At 44.8% G+C, this 22,296-nt stretch overlaps 1 protein-coding gene across 1 annotated transcript in view; it reads left to right on the plus strand.

Moving 5' to 3' along the window:
• Positions 1 to 22,296, plus strand: part of sgpl1 (sphingosine-1-phosphate lyase 1) — a 78,706-nt gene that overhangs the window by 44,212 nt on the left and 12,198 nt on the right. Inside the window, exons 7-11 of the mRNA XM_068020411.1 lie at positions 6,319 to 6,407; positions 14,920 to 15,028; positions 17,991 to 18,089; positions 19,451 to 19,597; positions 20,205 to 20,443. Coding sequence (XP_067876512.1) covers positions 6,319 to 6,407; positions 14,920 to 15,028; positions 17,991 to 18,089; positions 19,451 to 19,597; positions 20,205 to 20,443 — 683 coding nt within the window. The remainder of the gene's footprint in view (positions 1 to 6,318; positions 6,408 to 14,919; positions 15,029 to 17,990; positions 18,090 to 19,450; positions 19,598 to 20,204; positions 20,444 to 22,296) is intronic.

Below are 22,296 nucleotides of genomic sequence, written 5' to 3' on the forward strand. Positions count from 1 at the left end.
GAGAAGTTTAGCAAAGGAATTCTGGAGCTTTAGGGTCTTGGCAGCTGCTAGGCATGGCCACCAATAGTGGGGTGAAGTAAGTTGGGATGCACAAGAGGCCAGAATTGGACGTGCGCAGAGATCTCGTAGGATTGTAAAGCTGGAGGAGTTTGCAGAGGCAGGCAGAGAAGAGACGTTGCCTCATGGCCATTAAAATTCCAAGGCTCTTAGAATCTCGGGGTCTCATTTATGCCCATCTTTCGTTAAAAGGCAGCTGACATAATCCAAACCGCATTAAAATAACAGCAGTCCAATAGTCATAGAGAGAGAAATACAGCACTGAAACAGGCCCTTCGGCCCACCGAGTCTGTGTGACCATCAACCACCCATTATATACTAATCCTACATTAATCCCATGTCCTCTACCACATCCCCACCTTCCCTCAATTCTCCTACCACCTACCTGCACTAGGGGCAATTTACAATGGCCAATTTACCTCTCAATCTGCAAGTCTTTGGCTGTGGGAGGAAACCGGAGCACCTGACGGAAGCCCACACGGTCATAGGGAGAACTTGCAAACTCCGCACAAGCGGTACCCAGAACTGAACCTGGGTCGCTGGAGCTGTGAGGCTGCGGTGCTAACCACTGCGCCACTGTGTCCGCCCACTGGTGTCTTGATACACAACAGGAAACGTGCTGACAAAGACATTCCCATGCCTACGTCTAAAGAAATTATTTGCTGGGGATGTGGATTAGAATTATAGAACACCAAAGGCAGGCCATTCAGCCCATTGTGCCTGTGGAGGCCTTTTGAAAGAGCTGTCCAGTTAGTTCCACTCCTCTCTGCTCTTTCCTATTAGTCCTGCACATTTTTTCTTTTACCATAAGATCACGTGTTTTCAGTATACAGAGAAAGAATCCATGCTGTGATTGTTAGCCATACTCAGAAGCCTCTGAGTCACCTGGTGCTGACTTGAGATTCCAATGCCATGTTGTGCATTAAGCAGTGAAGCTTTAGTGTAAACAGCTGCAGTTAAAAGCCTGACTGAAGGCTGTTCAAGTTGCCTTTGTACATTAGGCCCCCGTGGAATCGATAGTGTCGTGACTGGCTATAAAAAGCATTGTAAAACTTGGTTTAGATTGAAAGCATTGATTTTATAATATGAGCTGTCCTTTGCATTTCACCCAGGGATCTTAAACACTGCTGGTGCAGTCGATTGCTACTGTTAAGAATACTGTTTAGCCGGTTATTCTAAAAGATGCCTATCTGGGAGTGATGGTAGGTGCAATGTTTTGCAAGTCCAGTTATTGCAGGACAGCAACCAATAATAAGTGTAATTAAATCAGTAGTTTACAAGTCTGAGGGCATCATTATTGACTATGTACATTGCTTATATTCAGGCTGTACTTTGTGTGCAATTCTTGTTTGCAGGGGAATGCCCTGGAGATTTGCACAGATTCTACTGACTGAGCACAGACTTGACCAGGACCTTGTAGAGGTGTAGAAGATACTCAATAGTAAAGAACCACTATTTAAAGTTCATCAAAGACTTTAGGACATGGGTACAAAAGAGGATACCAGAACTCAGAGGGATGGTGATGATCAGGAAAGGCTGAAATGGCTGAAGCTCGTTTCTCTAGAAAAGAGAAGGCTGAAGGATGACCTGATAGAGGTTTTAGTTTAGTTTAGAGAGACAGCACTGAAACAGGCCCTTTGGCCCACTGAGTTTGTGCCGACCATCAACCACCCATTTATACTAATCCTACACTAATTCCATATTCCTACCACATCCCCACCTGTCCCTATATTTCCCTACCACCTACCTATACTAGCGGCAATTGCTAATGACCAATTTACCTATCAACCTGCAAGTCTTTGGCATGTGGGAGGAAACCGGAGCACCCGGAGGAAACCCACGCAGACACAGGGAGAACTTGCAAACTCCACACAGGCAGTACCCAGAATTGAACCCGGGTCGCTGGAGCTGTGAAGCTGCGGTGCTAACCACTGCGCCTCTGTGCTGCCCATTTTTTTCAGAAAGTAAGGAGCCATGGATACAGGGAAAGTTGGCTGTCTGGAAACAGAATTGGCTGGCCCATAGAAGACAGAGGGTGGTAGTAGATGGAAAGTATTCAGCCTGGAGCTCGGTGACCAGTGGTGTTCCGCAGGGATCTGTTCTGGGACCTCTGCTCTTTGTGATTTTTATAAATGACTTGGATGAGGAAGTGGAAGGCTGGGTTAGCAAGTTTGCCGATGACATGAAGGTTGCTGGAGTTCACCCAGGGATCTGGTGTTTAAAATTATAAAGGGTTTGGTTCGATAGGGTAGACTTAGAGAAGATGTTTCTACTTGTGGGTGAGACCAGAACTCGGGGCCATAAATATAAGACAGTCACTAATAAATCCAATAGGGAATTCAGGAGAAACTTCTTTTCCCAGAGAGTGGTGAGAATGAGGAACTCAATACCATAGGGTATGTTTGAGGTGAATAGTATAGATACATTAAAGATAAGCTAGATGAACACATGAGGGAGGAAGGAATAGAAGGATATGCTAATAGGTTGAGATGAAGTAGGGTAGAAGGGGGCTCGTGTAGAGCATTAATACTGGCATGGACCAGTTGGGCCGAATGGTCTGTTTGTGCTGTAAATACTATGTAATAAAAATGATTGAAGATATGTTCATGACTGATTCTTAGAAGCAATTTTTCATCTACAGTGATTAATACTTGGAATCTGGTTAGGATAGTGGAGGTGAAGATTTTGGAATCATTGAGTTTGAGGCTGTGCTGAGGGTGCTTGGAGGCTCCTGGCTGGATGAGTTTGATGGGGTGAGTGAAGTCCCTCATCTGTACCTATCTGAGCTTGCAGTCCAAGGTTTGTTGACATAGACTCTTCCTACAGTTCCTGTCTATTGCACAGTGATTTAATATTCGCTAAGGTGACCTCTGAAAGAGCCACAAGATCTTAAACCGGTCATGGGAGAGGAGGTGTGCTGATGTTTGGTGGGAACGGGGCAGTTCACTGTGACGGTGATTGTTTTAGCAATCAATCCCTTTTTTTTTTAAGAAGCCTCCAATTTGTACTGTCTCATTCTCCTCTATTATCGGCTAATTGACCTTTCACAAATGACAGACATTTTCAAAGTAATTCCTGACAAAATTTAGGCCTTGCAAGATCATTTGGCTTGAATTGACACCTCATGACTGATGCATAAACACACCAAGCAAATAAACTAATCCTCTAATATAGTGCTGCCAAGCAACATCCACTCACTGTTTTCTTTTTTCTCCCAAGAATAATTTCTAATGGGTTTCATGGCATCCAGTTTTATTTATGCCACAGTCTAGACGGTGTGTCTTGTGGGATTACACAAGGATTTCCGAATTTGGACTGAAGGCCTGTAATGGAAAAGAAATCGCAGCTTACTGTTTATATCCAAGAGGCCTGACATGAAAAGAGACTGGATATATACTTGGAAAAGAGAACATTTGCAGGGCTGCGGAGAAAGATCAGGAAGGGGTACCATGGACTGAATGGCTTCTTTCTGTGCTGTGTGATTCTGTGAACATGCATGTAATTCCACTTTCATAATTGGGGTGTTAAATCACTTTAAAAAGTTAATAGCAAGTACTGAGTATACAGGCCACCCATTAATCTTTTCTGTCAGACATTAAGAGAGGATGGTGTAAGAATGAAGGAGCAGGCTAGGATAAATTTCTTTATGGAGAGGGTTAATTAGGTCATGAACCAATGTAGAAAAACCGTGGTGGAAGCAGGATCTAAGGTGGCTCCTCAAAAGGAAAAGATAAATATCTGAAGAATTTTTTTTAAAGAAGTGTTGGGGGAAGAGCAGGGGAATGGGTCTAATGGGATAGCTTGCTCAGAGAGGGACAAATGGATACTTCCTGTGCATTAAAATTGATGACCACATGACTTCTATACTTTAAATCACTGGTCTCCCTATATTTCCCCCAATGGAAAATTTCTTTCTGTTGCAGTTTTCAGAGGGTTATATTCTTTAGAAACATTAAAAAAATCTGTCTCTCGTTTGGGCAGAAACATTCTTCCACCCTGCAGCAAGCATGTTAGCGTGAGCACGATTTGCCTGCTGTATGAGATGCACAGTAAAACCAAAGAGCGATGTAACCAACATATTTTTTTAAAAAAGGAAATCTCACCTAGCAACTCCCTCTCCAAATTGTTAACAGTTACATACAGAATCTTATCTCTAAGGTAATCACACTTTAATCTGGTGCAAACTGCTGATTGAAACTGCTCAAAGGTCCATCTTTGTCTGAAATCAGCAGAACCTTTTAAATAGGTAAGTACAGGGTAATCTTGAACACATCCAAAACTCTGCTGCCGGTATCCTAACTCTCTCGAAGTCCCATTTGCTGACCTGCATTGGTTCCGGGTCCAGCAATGCCTCAATTTTAAAATGCTCATCCTTGTTTTTCAGTTCCCTCCATGGCCTCACCCCTCCCTATCTCTGTAATCTCCTCCAGCCCTACAATCCACCGAGATTTCTATACTTTTCCAATTCTAGCCTCTTGAACATCCTTGATTTTAATCGTTCCACCATTGGTAGGTGTTGCTTCAGATCTTCGGACCCTAACCTCTCTAATTCCCTCCCTAAACCTCCCTGCCTCTTTACCTCTCTCTCCTACTTCAGGACATTCCTCAAAACCTACCTCTTTGACCAAGCTTTTAACCATCCACCTTAATATCACCTATCGGTTTGGTGTCAAATGTTGTTTGTTAGCCCTCCTGTGAAGTGTCTTGGGATGTTTTACTACATTAAAGGCACTATATAAATGCAAGTTGTTGTTGTAAGTACTTACCAAACTGTCAGAAATAGTAGCCACGCTGAACACATTCTAAGCAGTACCTTTGTCATCGATGGCAATGGTGATGACAAATGTTTAGTGCCATTTTCCCAATATAGAAGACTGTGTAAGTGCTGGGGACTGTATCAAAGCGCTCTCCAGGGCAGTTACAGGGAGTTTCCCATTTAACTAGGGCAGCACATAGTTTCAAGCCTGTAATGTAGGCTCTCATACTGGTACGCTTCGGAAAACCTCCCGGGCAAAGTTTCAGCATGCTACGTATGTTGGCAAAATCCACAGGTTGAGTTACAGCCAGGGTGTGTGTGTGTATACTGTACATGTACATAAATTGAATAGTTTACGCAGTTGTATTTGTTCTCTTAGTTGCTGTGTTGAGTGTTAGTAATGTTGCAGGTGAAAGGGTGATGAGGGAGCTGATGGTGACATTCCTGGTTATACCACAATGATTGTGTACAAACTAGTCTTTCAGCAGGTGAACACTCGCACACATATGTTGGGCTGCAGTCTGCGTTCAAGCTCATCTACCCTTTCCTCTACAGTGGGCGCATAATAATTGCATACATTGCCATGCTCATTAGTGTGGAGTTGACACAAAGCCCGTCATTGCTGCTCGAATGAAAGGGGCTTGTGTTTGTCTCCTTGGTGAGGGTAAGCGCTGGGGTGTAATGCAGTTAATGTAGATTTGGCCATAGCTTATTTCAATTACAAATTAATGGTTTCTTGCGGTCTTCTTGATGGCAATTTAACACCCATCTTGTTTTGAAATTGCTGCTTTGAACTATTCACTGCTGCCTTTTATGCCTGTGTTCAGCTAAATGGGGAGGCAAAAGCCGATGGGTGACTAGTTATTATATAATATAGCCTACTTCTGTGCTGTAACCTCTATTCAGCAATGTGAGCAAGTAATGTGGAAATAAAAGAACTCCAAATTCTGGCTTTCTGAGATATCATGTTCCCTTGCCAGCGATGCTCACATCCCATGAATGAACTAAAAAAAAAAGTGCTGGAAGTGTACAGCAGGTCAGTGAACTTTTGTGGGAATTTTCCTCATTAAATCATCTCATCTGGAGGATCATCAGACAGTGCAGCACTCCCTCATTACTGCATTAAAGTGTCAGCCTACATTATGGGCTCATGTCTCTGGAGTGGAACTTGAACCCACAACCTTCTCACTGAACCATGGATGGCACTTCAGAATCACTGAGTGTGAATGTATTCCTAATAGCAGAGTGGGACGAATTGGATAGCTCTTTCAAAGAGCCAGCATAGGCACAATGGGCTGAATAGCCTCCTCTGTGCTGTGTGATTCTATGATACCAAGTCTTTATTATTCATCATGTATAAATGCAGCTTGGTCTGCCAAAGAGCTTATGTCAGAGGGAATAAATACTGACTTGTGTAGCGTGGTGCAAGGATCCTTGGCAATGAGAGATGCCCCAGGATAGGAAAATATAGAGGTCGGAGCTCTGAACGACCCTTGCTTTTGCAGGTGACATCTGGTGGAACTGAAAGCATCCTCATGGCTTGCAAAGCTTACAGAGATCTTGGGGCCGAACGAGGAGTGAAATACCCTGAAATGTAAGTAACTACAATACACAACAAACTGAAAAGAAAAATGTATAAACAATACTGTGTGCCATTATTTTCGTTTTAAATTGTGAATTAATTCTTTGCCTCTTTGGCTCGTTAAGTTCTTTTGATCCATGGAGGCTCAGTATCTAATTTTCTGATTCAGTAATGCTCTCCATGCTGTGATGCCACTGAATTCATCGTGATTTCCTTTGCTGCATCATTGGTGAACGTGCCTTCAGCTGCTTGAGTCCTATGCTCTGGAATTCCCACCCTGAACCTCTCTACCTCTCTCTCCCCTCCTTTAAGACGCTCCTTAAAACCTACCTGTTTGACCAAGCTTTTGATCACCTGTCCTAATATCTCTTTATATAGTTCGGTATCAAATTGTATTTGATAATGCTCCTGTGAAGTGCTTTGGGACATTTTACTATGTTAGAGGTGCTATCTAAATGAAAGTTGTTGTAAGCTGGAAAACAGACACCAAAGTTACTCCATATTTTGCACAACCAAAAATTGGTCACCCCAGTCATCAAACATAGTGAACCTGGCACAATTAATAATAAGTAAAAACAGAAAATGCTGGAAATACTTATCAGGTCAAGCAGCATTTTTCATCCACCTGAAACATTAACTTTGCTTCTCTCTCCACAGGTGCTGCCTGACCTGCTGAGTATTTCCAGCATTTTCTGTTTTTATTTCAGATTTTTAGCATCCTCAATATTTTGCTTTTGTTCTAGCACGATTAATGTTGTACATGGCCCAAGTATTAGTAGGCTGTCACATGAGCATGGCACTCATGCAAAATAAAGAGTAAATTGGTATTGGACACTAAATAAATAGTATCTTAACAACTTGTTGCATCAAAAAGCAAATTACAATGTGGAATGCACTGCCTGAAAGGGTGGTGGAAGCAGATTCAATCGTAACTTTCAAAAGGGAATTAGATAAGTACTTGAAAAGAAAACATTTGCAGGGCTACGGGGAAAATGCAGGCGGAGTGGGACTAATTGAATAGCTCTTTCAAAGAACCGGCACAGGCACGATGGGATGAATGGCCTCCTATGTTATATGATTCTGTGAAGTACCTTAGAGGTGCTGAGCGGATTAGTTGAACACCTTTTTTTTAATACAAATTGACAGTCCCTGGAGAATCTCATCACAATTGAGGTTCGGAAAATCTCCTTACAATGGGCATCCGTTGCCCTTTGAGTCTCTGTAAATGGTTCCAATTTAGTCGACACCTGTGGGATCTAAATAAATGATCACTTTAGTGCTTGCTGTAGATTGAGTGACAGGACAAAAGGTTTCCGTGTAAAGCTGATCTGTGTGGCCTGGAGGAGCTGGTTATGTTACCCATATGGAGTTGGTTTATTGAGCAGGGGAAGGCCAATTTCAGTTGCTCGCTGATGTGTATAATGTGCTGCTGAAAGCTGATGTCTGTATAATAACCCAGAACGACTTGGCACAATATGTTGGATGCGTCAGTTATAGAATAGTGTACTGTGAAAAAGCGTGTAACATGCACAGCCATGTGTTGCATTTAGACTAATAACTTCTCATTAGATCTACTTTGCATAAAATTTAATGCGTTTCCATAGATTTAAAGGTATGCGGAATCTGCATCACACTTGCCAACCATTAATGAAGGCGGGGACAATTACTTCTGAGGGGGGAGGGGCAATGACCTTCAATCCCCCTCCAGTGTGTTTGGCTTTATAATCAGGTGGGGCTGGGCTCGAAAACATAACTTTTGCCCTTAAGGGACCTTCGCAAACCCCAGTTTGTGCTGGCTGTCTTGGGGTGTTTATAGCACAGTCCACAGAAGAGCTGAGAGAGCTCCCCACCTCCCCCCGCCCATCCCCCGTGTCTCTTGTTGGCTGCTGAGTTAGTCTGAGGAGAGAGGTTGTGGCTGTTAAAGGTAGCACTGTCTTAATGTCAAAGTGTTTATCAAATCTTTCCGTTAGGATCAGAGTCTCTCTATTGTTAACAGATTCTTTCATCGACCAGTACCCCTCTAAGAGTGTACAGTTAATAGAAATGTTTGAAGTGTTTTATGTTTAAAAGGTCAGCTACCTTTTTAAAAAATGGATATTTGGCTTTCAGTGAGAAGTTTTAAAGTTCCTGCTCCCTTCTAAAGACTGTCTGGAAATGACTGCTGTACTGTGACTTTCTGCAGTACTTTTCCCAGACACACATTGTACTAATGTGGGTAGCCAAGAGCACGACAAGTGGGTTGTTTTCAAGCCCATATTGCGAAAGAGCTTGAATGAAAGGAAACTTCTTTGCATCATCTGTGGAAGTTTGGAAATGTGGAAGGAGTTTTAAACAAACTTGCATGGATAGAGCCCCTTGATCATGTCTCAGAAATGCAACAAAGTGCTTATCATCCAATTAATTACTTTGAAATGCTGTGCAACGAGGGAAACCTGGCAGCTGATTAAACACAGCAGTGACTTGAGCCGATACTGGGCCAACGCTTTAGCGCAGTAGTGACGGAATCCTTGAGTTTGCTTTGCCGTCTTTCAGATGGGACCCAAGGTCCCATTTGTCTCTTCAGGTGGATGTAGAAGATCCCATGGCAGAATTCAAAGAACAGCAGTGTCTTGGTCAGCATTTATTAACTGGTCTTATATCTCATGTGCTGTTTGTGGGATCTTGCGCTGTGCAAATCAGCTGCCATGTTTGTCTACATAAGAACAGTATCTACACTTAAAAAGAATGACATATTATGGAACACTGTGGCAGGTCCTGAGGCTGTGGAAAGCACAATATAAATAGCAGTGGCAGCTCAGTGAGTAGCAGTCTCACCTCTGAGTCAGAAGTTTGTGGGTTCAAGCCCCACTCCAGAGACAAAGGAGCACAAAATCTATGTTGAACCTCTAGTGCCACCTTGTCGAGAGGTGCTTTCTTTCAATTAAAACAAGGCCCCATCTGTCCTCTTGAGCAGGGATAGGCACCGGCATGTTGCACCATGGACGTTTGATGAAAATTTGGCACGGTCATGGACGTGGGAGAAATTAATCTGCATATAAAGTGTATAGCCAATCTAATGCCATCAAAACACAGTCCGATTTAAAACACATTTCTCCCTATAAATAAAGTAGCTAAGCATACAAATATCAATGGAGAGCAGCCCAACTGCATTAGCTAGCTACCAAGCAAAATAGTATGCAATGCCAATGCAAATTACTTTTGTTGACAGAATAGAGCTAGCTGCCATGTCACGGGGTGGTAGGTGGACCTTTTTGGATGACTTCTGTGGATTCACACTGCCAGGAGTGCAAATTCATCAATAAATCATGGAACTGAAGGAGAGGATTGTAATTGTGGTTATTGAGGTGAGGCAGTCTAAAACTCCGCAGTAGGAAGACGGACCATTTCTCTCAGTGCTATTGTCACAAGACAAATTAACCCGTGATGGTCAATGTTTGTGCAACTTCTCCAGCTGCTTGTAATATGTGGCTGAAGACAGGGCACCCAACAAAAGGGCATTGATCTCCAAATCAGGAGAATTTTATAGGATGGAGCAGATAGCACTTCAGAAGAGTCATGTAAAACAGAAAAGCAGACTGGAACAGGAAGGGACGGAGAGATTAACGGTAGGTTGCCAAGACAAGTTTAAGAGGCTGTTAAACTAGCTCCTAGATTCTAAAATGCAGTAACAACAGCATCTCTCATGGACTAAATATCATTTACTCACCAAAGCTAGTGAGAAAATTAGATAAAAACACACGTACAAATAAAGAGCACTATTCAGTTCCGCCAATAAAGCGATTCTCTTAAATTCACTAATGTCTATATCAGTCGATCACTGTCGATTCCGATTCAGCTCTGACAAGATAATTATTAACAAAAAGCTTTTCTGCAAAAGATTGAGTGGTTGTTACTGCATGGGTTATTCAGTTACAAAACGTTTAGTCACTATCTGTAAGTCTAATCAATTTATGTCCAAGCCAAATGTCTTAGCTGTTAGCAAAAATGCACTTTTAACATAATGTAATTGTATGATACAGACAACTTGCAAATGACATTGGCCACTCAGGCTATCTGCCTTCAAACTGGATAGTAAATGATGCACATTGCAGTTACTGATCTTTGACATACTTGTAAAATTTGTCCTTGAATCCAATTTCTAGCAAGAAAACAAGATCAGTTAAGGAGTGTTTCTAACATAGTCATTGAAACATACATTTTACTCTGTTTTCCTAAAAACTGCAACTGCAGCATGGATTTTGTTAAGGAATCATAGACTTCATAGATTGAGTTATTAAAGCTTTCCATTATCTTGTATTTACAAACCGTTGTATATGGGTCAGCAGCATCCTGCTTTGCCAATATCACTCAGTCCCATTACACCGTACTCTTGCGTTCATGTGGAACTTACAGTGCTGACTTCTGGAGATTCCTTGGATTTTCTTGCCTGTTTGCTGCTCAGTACAAATTCTGGAACAATGTGATTCCAAATGGATAGTAGCAGAATTGCACATTTATATAGAAGTAAAAATCCAGCAACTTTCAACATTTCACTGAGCATGTGTCCCCAGTGGAAGTAATGTGGGCCAGAGCATAGAAATCGAGACATTCCCTAAATTACTTCTGCCATTTTAAAATGAGTTTACATAACGCAAGCTTTAACTTTGTGTTTTAAAATAACCTATCTGCTCGGTTATTTTAAAACACAAGGTTAAAGGCTTGGAGCGGGGTGTCCAACCTTTTTGTGTGTGTGGGAGGGGGGGGGAAGGGGGTGCGCAGTTGGACTTTTGTCTTGCTTAGAGGGCTGGAGAGAGAATTTGGAAAGATGGCGGCATTAAAAATTTATCTTGCTATCAATCAAAACAACAACAAATGTGCATTTTTGTGAGAAACCTTTAAATGAGAATACTAATTTATTGACTTCCTTTTTGATCCCTATGTTGGACACTGATTAATTGTGATACCTAGCATTTTTTTTGCTTGCACAAGTAGTCAGTGTTTGTCCACACACTTGTTGTGATGTAGTGTGTTCCGGATAGATGTCCATCTGTCAGGAGTGATCTTGATTGCTCTCTCTCCCTCCTCTCTCGCTCACTTTCCAACTGTGTCTCTCTCACCCTCCCTCTCTGTGTCTCCCCCCCTCCACCCCCAGTCTGTATACCCCCCCCGCAGTCTGTATACCCCCCCCCAGTCTGTATAACCCCCCCCCCAGTCTGTATACCCCCCCCAGTCTGTATACCCCCCCCAGTCTGTATACCCCCACCAGTCTGTATACCCCCCCCCAGTCTGTATACCCCCCCCCAGTCTGTATACCCCCCCCCCAGTCTGTATACCCCCCCCAGTCTGTATACCCCCCCCAGTCTGTATACCCCCCCCAGTCTGTATACCCCCCCCAGTCTGTATACCCCCCCAGTCTGTATACCCCCCCAGTCTGTATACCCCCCCAGTCTGTATACCCCCCCAGTCTGTATACCCCCCCAGTCTGTATACCCCCCCCAGTCTGTATACCCCCCCAGTCTGTATACCCCCCCAGTCTGTATACCCCCCCCAGTCTGTATACCCCCCCCAGTCTGTATACCCCCCCCAGTCTGTATACCCCCCCCAGTCTGTATACCCCCCCCAGTCTGTATACCCCCCCCAGTCTGTATACCCCCCCCAGTCTGTATACCCCCCCCAGTCTGTATACCCCCCCCAGTCTGTATACCCCCCCCAGTCTGTATACCCCCCCAGTCTGTATACCCCCCCAGTCTGTATACCCCCCCAGTCTGTATACCCCCCCAGTCTGTATACCCCCCCCAGTCTGTATACCCCCCCCCAGTCTGTATACCCCCCCCCAGTCTGTATACCCCCCCCCAGTCTGTATACCCCCCCCCAGTCTGTATACCCCCCCCCAGTCTGTATACCCCCCCCCAGTCTGTATACCCCCCCCCAGTCTGTATACCCCCCCCTCAGTCTGTATACCCCCCCCAGTCTGTATACCCCCCCAGTCTGTATACCCCCCCAGTCTGTATACCCCCCCAGTCTGTATACCCCCCCAGTCTGTATACCCCCCCAGTCTGTATACCCCCCCAGTCTGTATACCCCCCCAGTCTGTCTACCCCCCCCAGTCTGTCTACCCCCCCCAGTCTGTCTACCCCCCCCAGTCTGTCTACCCCCCCCAGTCTGTCTACCCCCCCCCCAGTCTGTCTACCCCCCCCAGTCTGTCTACCCCCCCCAGTCTGTCTACCCCCCCCAGTCTGTCTACCCCCCCCAGTCTGTCTACCCCCCCCAGTCTGTATACCTCCCCCAGTCTGTATACCCCCCCCAGTCTGTATACCCCCCCCAGTCTGTATACCCTCCCAGTCTGTATACCCCCCCCAGTCTGTATACCCCCCCCAGTCTGTATACCCCCCCCAGTCTGTATACCCCCCCCAGTCTGTATACCCCCCCCAGTCTGTATACCCCCCCCAGTCTGTATACCCCCCCCAGTCTGTATACCCCCCCCAGTCTGTATACCCCCCCCAGTCTGTCTACCCCCCCCAGTCTGTCTACCCCCCCAGTCTGTCTACCCCCCCCAGTCTGTCTACCCCCCCCAGTCTGTCTACCCCCCCAGTCTGTCTACCCCCCCCAGTCTGTCTACCCCCCCCAGTCTGTCTACCCCCCCCCAGTCTGTCTACCCCCCCCAGTCTGTCTACCCCCCCCAGTCTGTCTACCCCCCCCAGTCTGTATACCCCCCCCAGTCTGTATACCCCCCCCAGTCTGTATACCTCCCCCAGTCTGTATACCCCCCCCAGTCTGTATACCCCCCCCAGTCTGTATACCCCCCCCATTCTGTATACCCCCCCCAGTCTGTATGCGCCCCCCAGTCTGTATGCGCCCCCCAGTCTGTATGCGCCCCCCAGTCTGTATGCGCCCCCCAGTCTGTATGCGCCCCCCAGTCTGTATACGCCCCCCAAGTCTGTATACCCCCCCCAGTCTGTATACCCCCACTGTCTGCTCCCCTGGCGTGCGCGTGTGCACTTTTCGCTCTCTGCCCTCCTTCCCCCCTCTCTCTCTGACCATTGCTGGGAGTGGCAACAGCGGTTTTCGAACTTCGGACTGATTCACGGTTTCTGGTGGGTTCTGAATTTTCTTTTAAAGCCTGCCAGAAAACCCCGAATCTATCCGAAGTTTGCCGTTCCCGCTCTCAGCACCTGTCAGCTGTCAGAAATGAGTGTTACTGTGTATTACATAAAGATCTGAGCTTAGAAATTCCAATTCCGCTGTGAAACTGACAGTGCGATTTTTAAAAAGATTTTTTTTGTTTGGTCAGAGAAAAGAAGCCAAGGGGAATTTTCTCATCCCTGAAATTACCAGTCACTGACCTCAAGATGTTTTTTTCCATGGATGCTGGTGTCCATGTACAAACAAAGTGCCGACGCCTGTTCTTGGGTGGATGTATAAAATCTCACGGCAGTATTTGGAGAAGAGCACGGGTGTCCTCCCTGGTGTCCTGCAGCCAATATTTATACCTCGACCAACATCACTGAAAAGCAGATCAGTTCATCATAGTCTCATTGCTGATTTGGTGATCTTGCTGTGTGCAAACTGGCTGTCGAGTTTCTTACACTGTGACAGCACTGCACTTCAGAAATGCTTCAATAGCCATAAAGTGCTTTGAGATGTCCTGAGGTTGTGAAAGGCACTATATTTGTATTTACTTGCGTCAATCTGTTTTTGGTGATATTGGTCAAAAAAATTGCATTATTCTTGGTGCAAGCTCCAAACCTGAACTTTATCAATTCTGCTTCTGCCTGGCATCTGTTGGGAAGACTGAACCAATTGGAGAAACTGACAAGTAAAGCTGATCACTGTCTGGAAACTAAAAAATTATCACATCCTGTGTTTTGGAACAGAGAGCAACATCAGTGAGTGCAGTTTATAGAGCTGTTACATTCGGTAACATGATTGCTTCCTGGATACACAACGCATTTGTGCGTTATTGTGTAAGGTGTGTATGCTTGTTGTTTGCAAGCCTTGCTTCACGTTGCCACCGTTCTTGGCTCCATTTCCCATTGTAAGTTGCATTGGCAACATTTTATGTCAACTGTCACAATGCAGTTGCAGCCTTTGGTCTCTAGGTGGCCACACAGCAAGTTTCCAAACTGTCTCGAAGAAGATTGTATTATGTTATTGGTATTGGACTAGGCCACAGGGAATGTGCTGATATCTATAGAATGCTTCTGTTTGACAGTAAAATATTGGTTTTATGCCCTTTGATCGTCTTGTTGGAGCTGATGTATAGAGGGGCATCATATAACATGTCGGGTGATCTGATCCAGGGTGGTTGAGGCTAATGAGTCCTCTGCTTGATTGACATACTTGCAGTGAAGGTGCATTAGGTGGGTCGCTACAGTTGCTACAGCTCTCAGGTGATGAGCTATGTATCGCTTGGCCTGTGGGAATTGCAGAGATGAAACTATTGCACTGGGTATTAGTTGTATTGTATGGACTGCACTGCTCAACTCACTGTACATAGTCTGAAACAATGGATACCAGCATTGCATACAGTGTCTCTTTTTTCCAGCGTCGCTCCCCTAAGCGCTCATGCTGCTTTCAACAAGGCTGCTCAGTACTTTGGGATGAGAATAGTACATGTACCATTGGATAAAAGAACAATGCAAGTGGATGTTAAGGTAGGTGCCTGATGAGATTGCCTGTTCATGGATTTACATTTATAAACGTTGCTTTTTACTGAGATGTTCCTGATCTTCTGGAGCTCAGCACTGAACTCGATTCTTTCAGCAGCCTATAATTTTGGATTCATGGCCACATTGCTCATGCAAATGATGGATACGGGTAGACGCTGTGAAAAATCTGCATTGAGTGCAATGATCATCAGTGGGAGCTCTTTGCTTGCCATTCCCTACACCCCCCAGTACAGATAGGTCAAGTACAAATATCCACCTCCTCCCTCCCTCCTTGCCTGGGCATGTCTTTTTGAAAATCCTAGGACAACCAAGGTAATCACTGGCTTCATTTATGGTTCCTTTAGGATCTTTCCAAGCTGTTGCACTCTGCGACTTGAGGCTCTACTTGCTTCACGAGGACTGCCAATACTTCTTCATTGTAGCTCAGTGGCATTAGAGAGACAATTTAAATCTTGTGGCTGCTGCATGTGGGTTCAGTGGATGTTGTGTCGGGGTGATGTCGTCCAGGCTTCGCACTTCTGATCAGTAATCCCTGGTGGAAGTGGGTGTGTGTATATGCTGAGTAGGAGAAAGGATTGGGCACTGCGGCTGTGCATTTTGCAGTCGAATAGCCTAATGCCATGCTGTATGGAGGCTTGCATGCCAATAATTGCCATTTGATCCTGATGCCTTAGGGATGCAAGTGCTGTGGGGATTATATCCCAGGGAGGAGTCCGCACCTTGGTGAAGATAGGAAAGAGAACAGTCGCTGCTAAAACTCAAACTGGAAAAACCAGTGAGTCAGAAATATAAATGTAAATAGAGCTGAGTTGCTTGGGTTTTGTGGACTGGATTGTCAGGGGGCCACAGCTTGGGTGTTCCTTATAGTTATAGAAAAAGATACCATTTGCACTGATGGGTGTAATATCAGGCGGTTGCTAGCCCTAAGCAGCTTGACCTCTCGGAAGTGAGAATGGGCAGCCCAGGGGTCAGCCCATTTTTATAGGGGTTCCCACAGAGAAAGCCTGGAAAACTCTGCTGGCTGCTATATCATAGATTATCGAATGATGTAGCACCAACAGAGGCCATTTGGCCCATCATGTCTGTGCCTGTATGGTTGGGTAACAGCTTCATCTGTTATTTGGAAAATAAAACTCCTCCTTTTCTCTTTTGAAAACATCTCCCCAAACTGCTAGCTGTATGCCGTATCTCGGGTCCAGATGATAGCAGACTTTGTGACAGGTCAACCAGTGAAGGATACATGGGCTTGAGATATAGGTCCTATTTTAACTGATCAAAGCCTTAAAAAAAATATTTGCATTGGTGGAATAGGCTTTAAAAATACATATATTTCATATCACAGACATGAGATTTACATTAAAGGGATAGTGTTTAAAATTACATTTGTTTAAATGTTTGCTTATGCAATGTTAGGTTCAAAGTGCCCACCCTTAAATCTAACACTGTGATTAACCTGCCAATTTGGGTGTTATAAATCATGGCCATTCCCAAGGAGGTGAAGCAGTAATATTGTTCATGAAAATAATTCTTTTTTGGGAGATGAATAAGAGCAAACAGGCCACACCCTATAGTGCACTCTGGCTGAGAGCTTCACTTGAATGCACAGAGCTATCTAATTAAATATTTTTCTGTCTGCATAATTTCATCTATTGATATCCCATGTACAAATGGGACACCATGTTTTACAACCTGAGGCTGCGAGTAGCAGGAGTTCCGTGTGGTCAATTTTATTATCAGTCTGGCTGTGCCATCGCTGAACCATATCAAATGCTCTTGATCTCCACTGCCCTCTGCCAGAACAGCCCAGAACTTTATCCAAAAGAGCAATGATAACTTCTGTTATTAAACATCATCTCAGAAGCCTCTCACCCCCACCAACTCCATTCACAAATGCAAGGAGCTCGGGGAGTTCTTATTCCTTAAGATTGGTACCATCTGTTTACCCCAGTTGCCTTTGCCTACCAAGCCAAACTCTGTCCTAGGATTCCCCTGCCCAAGCTCTGAATTCTTTTGCACCTTTCCCTAGTTTCTCCCTTATGCTCTCTCTGAACCTGTCATTTCCTGAGGCACACATCCTGCCACCTTGACCCCATTGCTCTTAAACTGCTGACCACCCAACTTGCCTTCCTGGACCCCTGCTAGCTGATTTTGTAAATGGTTTCATCTCCACAAGAAATGGGCCTATACTGTTCAAAACCATCATTATCGACCCCCTCCTCAAAAAAAAAATCCTTCACCCTTCTGTCCTTGCAAACTATTGGCCGATCTCCAAGGTCCTTCAACTGTTGTTACTTCCCAAATCTATGCCCATCTCAACTTGGAGTTGAATAGGATGTTAAGGTTCTTGGAATTCCCTGCCAAAGCCTCTCAACCTCTCTGTCCTCGTTTAAGCAACTCCTTAAAACTTACCTCTTTGACCAAGCTTTTGGTCACTTGCTGTAATATCTACTTATGTGGTTCAGTGCCAAATTTTATTTGATAATTGCTCCTGTGAAGGGCCTTGGGATGTTTCTATCACGTCATAACCGCTATATAAATCCAAGTTTTAGTTTTAGAGATACAGCACTGAAACAGGCCCTTCGGCCCACCGAGTCTGTGTCGACCATCAACCACCCATTTATACTAATGCTATACTAATCCCATATTCCTACCACATCCCCACCTGTCCCTATATTTCCCTACCACCTACCTACACTAGGGGCAATTGCTAATGGCCAATTTACCTATCAACCTGCAAGTCTTTGGCATGTGGGAGGAAACTGGAGCACCCGGAGGAAACCCACGCAAACACAGGGAGAACTTGCAAACTCCACACAGGCAGTTGTGTTGGTTTAAGGCGAGCAGCCCCCATTTGTTAACGTGGCCGTTCCAATTTGCTTTCGGGTGATGCTGGAAAAATGAGCCTTTAAGATTCCTGAAGCTACTTTGACTTTGCTTTTGTCTCCAGGCAATGAAAAGAGCCATTTCGAGGAACACAGTCATGCTGGTCTGCTCGGTGCCACAGTTTCCCCATGGTATCATGGACCCAGTCGAGAAGCTTGCCGAGGTACTTTCCTGGTCCATGCATTAACAATGCTGCTGTGGAGTGACCCCAGTGGGAATTACTGGATTTATTTGAAGAAGTTAAGAGCCTTTTCTCGGAGGTGGAAGATGGGAAACTCTTGATGTTTTTTCCTGTCTGTCTTTTGTACGGCTTAAATAAAAATACAGTAGTTAAAAGAAAAATACTTGAGGCAGGGCACTCCTCCTTTTGTAATTGTTTAAAGGACGTGTCACTGTCCGGAAGCCTTTTAATGATTTATTACTGATTGTAATGGTTAACTTCAGGATTTTGTCTGCATGTAATTTTCATCTTCAAAGAGTGATCATCAGTGAGGAGGAATTGGATTTGAGGAGTTACCCACACCCACAGTCTGTGGGGATTCAGCATGGTAGCTGCTGTAGTAATGCTGAGGCTGGGAGGTCTCGAGTTTATATATTAAAGAAAATGCTCCCCGGCATCATCTTGGCACATTCATCTTGTTGCACAGGATCTGCATGTTGAGAGCTGGTAACTTGGTCAAATGACTGCTCATGATGTGGTAGCCTGGATATGTGCATCAGGGGAATGGAGAGAGAACAGGGGCCTGGGGTGGGGGCAGAGGTGGTGGTGGGTGGGTGGGGGGGGGGGGGGTGTGGGAGAAGGGGTGGAGGGAGGGCAAGAAGGGGCTATGGAGTGGGAGGTTCCACCTGAGCCTCATCCATGGCCCACTTCTGCTCATTTTCAATGGGAAGCATTTGGCTAGCTATCGCATACAGGAATCAGAGGGTGCAGAGGAGATTTACTAGAATGGCACCAGGGATGAGGGACTTCAATTATGTGGAGAGACTGGAGAAGCTGGGTTGTTCTCCTTAGAGCAGAAAAGGTTAAGGGGAGATTTTATAGAGGTGTTCAGAATCATAAAGGGTTTTGGTGGAGTAAATTAGGAGAAGCGGTTTCCACTGGCAGGAGGATCGGTAATCAGTGAGGATGGATTTAAGATAATTGGCAAAGGAACCAGAGGGGAGATGAAATTTTTTTTTACAGTGAGTTATTGTGATCTAGAATGTGCTGCCTGAAATGGTGGTGGAAGCAGATTCAATAGTAACTTTCAAAAGATCATTGGGGATGTACCTCTAAAGGAGAAATTTGCAGGGCTATGGGGAATGGGACTAATTGGAAAGCTTTTTCAAAGAGTCAGCACAGGCATGATGGGCCAAATGGCCAACTCCTTTGCTGTGTGATTCTGTCTCTGTATTCATATAATGTGGCGATTATTTTGTTTAAGATATGTTTTGATATTCCTGTAATCACTTACAGCTAATTCATCATTTTTCTCTCTGTCTCTGTCTCTCTCCCCCCGCTCCCCGCTCCCCCCTCCCCCCAAGCTGGCCCTGGAGTATGATATCCCCTTGCACGTAGATGCCTGTCTGGGGGGATTTCTTATTGTCTTCATGGAGAAAGCTGGTTACTTGCTACCACCCTTTGACTTTCGTGTTAAGGGAGTGACCAGCATCTCTGCCGACACGCACAAGGTAGGTAGGTGATGAAGGTGAAACTCTGAATTACAGCCGGTCCATGATGTGTGAATGAGGTTTGTTGTGCAATGGAATGCAGGCAGCAGGGATTTTTGGTGAGCTGAGGTTTACAAAGGGGTTTCTTGGGATTTCAGCCAGAGGTAACAGGAGGCGGTCTTTGTGATGAAAAGGGTATCGACTCGGATGCATCAGCTTGGGGTTGAATAGTCTGTTTCAGTCAAAGGCCAGGGAAGCCAGTGAAATTGGTGTCAAGGGTAGGGGGTTTGTGGCAGGAGTGGGGAATGGTGGGGTGTTGAAGATGAAAGCTTCAATCTTCCCAATGTGGAGGACATTGGGACTTGTATTGTGTGACTGCAGGGTGTATAGAACTAACATCTCTTCAGAGTAATTCATGGTACGAGTATTGTGTATATGAGAAATGTGGCAGGTTACTAGCTAAATGCAAATCTTTGCTTATCTCCACACAATAGCTCCTTATTAATGGACCAGCGTCAAATGAAAGTTTCCCCTTGCTGAACTGATAACGGGATTGAGTGAGTGAAAAGTTTCACACGATAAGCTTTTTAACAATGAATTTTCCTCCCTGCTGTTTTCCTCCTCCCAGTACGGCTATGCTCCCAAGGGTTCGTCAGTCATCCTGTACAGCAACAAGAAATACCGTCACTACCAGTTCTTTGTGGCTCCAGACTGGCAGGGAGGGATCTATGCATCGCCCTCAATCGCTGGATCGAGACCGGGTGGGATCATTGCTGCTTGCTGGGCAACCATGATGTATATTGGCGAGGACGGTTACGTTAAGGCTACTAAGAAGATAATTGAAACTGCGCGACACATTGAAGCACAGTACGTATACTCTACACAGAACATTTAGATTATGAAGAGAGATGAACAGAAAGACTTGCATTTCTATATCTTTCATGACCTCAGGATGACCCAAAGTGCTTCCCAGCCAATTAACTACTTTCAAAGTGTTGTAATGTAGGAAATGTGGCAGCCAATTTGCGCACAGCAAGCTCCCACAAACAGCAATGTGATAATGATCAGATCTGTTTTAGTGATATTGGTTGAGGGATAAATATTGGCTGGGACACAAGGGGGAGTGTCTTCTACAAAATACTACCATGGGATCTTTTACATCCACCTGAGAGGGCAGAAAGGACTACTGTAAAGTAAAGGTGTGTAAACACCAGAAATGATTTATTTTTCCTTGCACCAGCATTTCCATTGTGCACTATGGCGTGCGCATGAAGAAAGACTGCTTAAGAAATTTTAGAAGTGTGTTTAGCACTCATTGAGAAAATAACCCCCCACAGCTCTCCAAATGTTAATCACCAGCAGAAATTACTGAACAAATTGGGTAATTCTAGGCTGGTGAACTCTTCTGGTTTATGGAATACTGGTTGGGGAAAGTTCTGAGATTGGAAGAATGTTTATTTGGACCTGCATGCAACATGTTTGGGATTGTGGTTTTAGTGAGACTTAGACAGATGACGAAAGTAAGCATGAAATTATGCTACTCACATTCATCGCTCAGGTCCGTGACTAAATGCTAAACTTGTGGGCAAAATGCTAATTAAGCAATTTTGATTATCGTCATCTCCTATTGGGCAGGCCACTGTTTAAATGCATACACTTACCTCATTGGCCCATTACAGCGAGGTTTCTCCATCTGTCACAACACGCATTCTTTTTAATTTTGTCTCCTTTTTTTTTTGGTCAGACTCCATCTGGAATAACCACATTCAATTCTGGGCACCGCATCTCAGGAAGGATATATTGGCCTTGGAGGGGGTGCAGCACAGATTCACCAGAATGATACCGGAGCTTAAAGGGTTAAATTATTGGGGACAGTATGCCTAAACTTGGCTTTTATTCCCTTGAGTTTAGAAGGTTGAGGGTGATCTTATCGAGCAGATTAAAATGTTAAAAACGATTTGTTGGGGTAAACCGAAACTATTTCCTCAGGTTGGGGAATTGAGAACAAGGGGACATAATAAAGCTAGAGCTCGACCATTCAGAGATGATGTCAGGGAACAGTTTTGTCGCACAAAGGTTAGGGAAAACCTGGAACACTGTTTCTCACAAAGCTGTGGGTGCTGAGGGATAGCTGGAGTTTTCAAGGCTCAATAGAGTTTAATTGGGTAGCAGTATCAAAGGATTGTGGACCTAAGGTGATTAAATGTTGAGTTACAGATCAGCCATGATCTCATTGAAGGGTGGAACAGGTCAGAGGGGCTGAATGGCCTCCTTCTGTTCCTAGGTAACTGTGCCTGATCCTGTGCTTGCCAAATGCCACCTGCCAGCACACTGAGAAATGATTAGGAGAGGGAACCCTGGCTGCTTGTATTTTGTCCTTCCCTATCTCTGTAACCTCTTCTGTGCACTTCTCCAATTCTGCCCTCTTGTGTACTCCCCACTCTGTTACTGCACCATTGGAGGCCAGGCCTTCAGCTGCCAAGCCCTACGCTCTGGAGTTGAGTCCCTAAAACCTCTCCGCCTCTCTCTACTTCTTCAAGACCCTCATTTAAAACCTACCTCATTTACAAATTTTTGGTCACCTTTCCTAGTATCTCTTTATGTGGTTCAGTGGCAATTTTTGACTGATTATGCTTCTGTAAATTGTCTTGAGATGTTTTACTACATTAATGCAAGTTGCTGCTTCCCCTGTAAACTGGGAATGCAGAGCTCAGCTGCCA

Source organism: Heterodontus francisci, chromosome 42 (genome assembly GCF_036365525.1).
Source record: "Heterodontus francisci isolate sHetFra1 chromosome 42, sHetFra1.hap1, whole genome shotgun sequence".
In the NCBI taxonomy this organism is placed as follows: Eukaryota; Metazoa; Chordata; class Chondrichthyes; order Heterodontiformes; family Heterodontidae; genus Heterodontus; species Heterodontus francisci.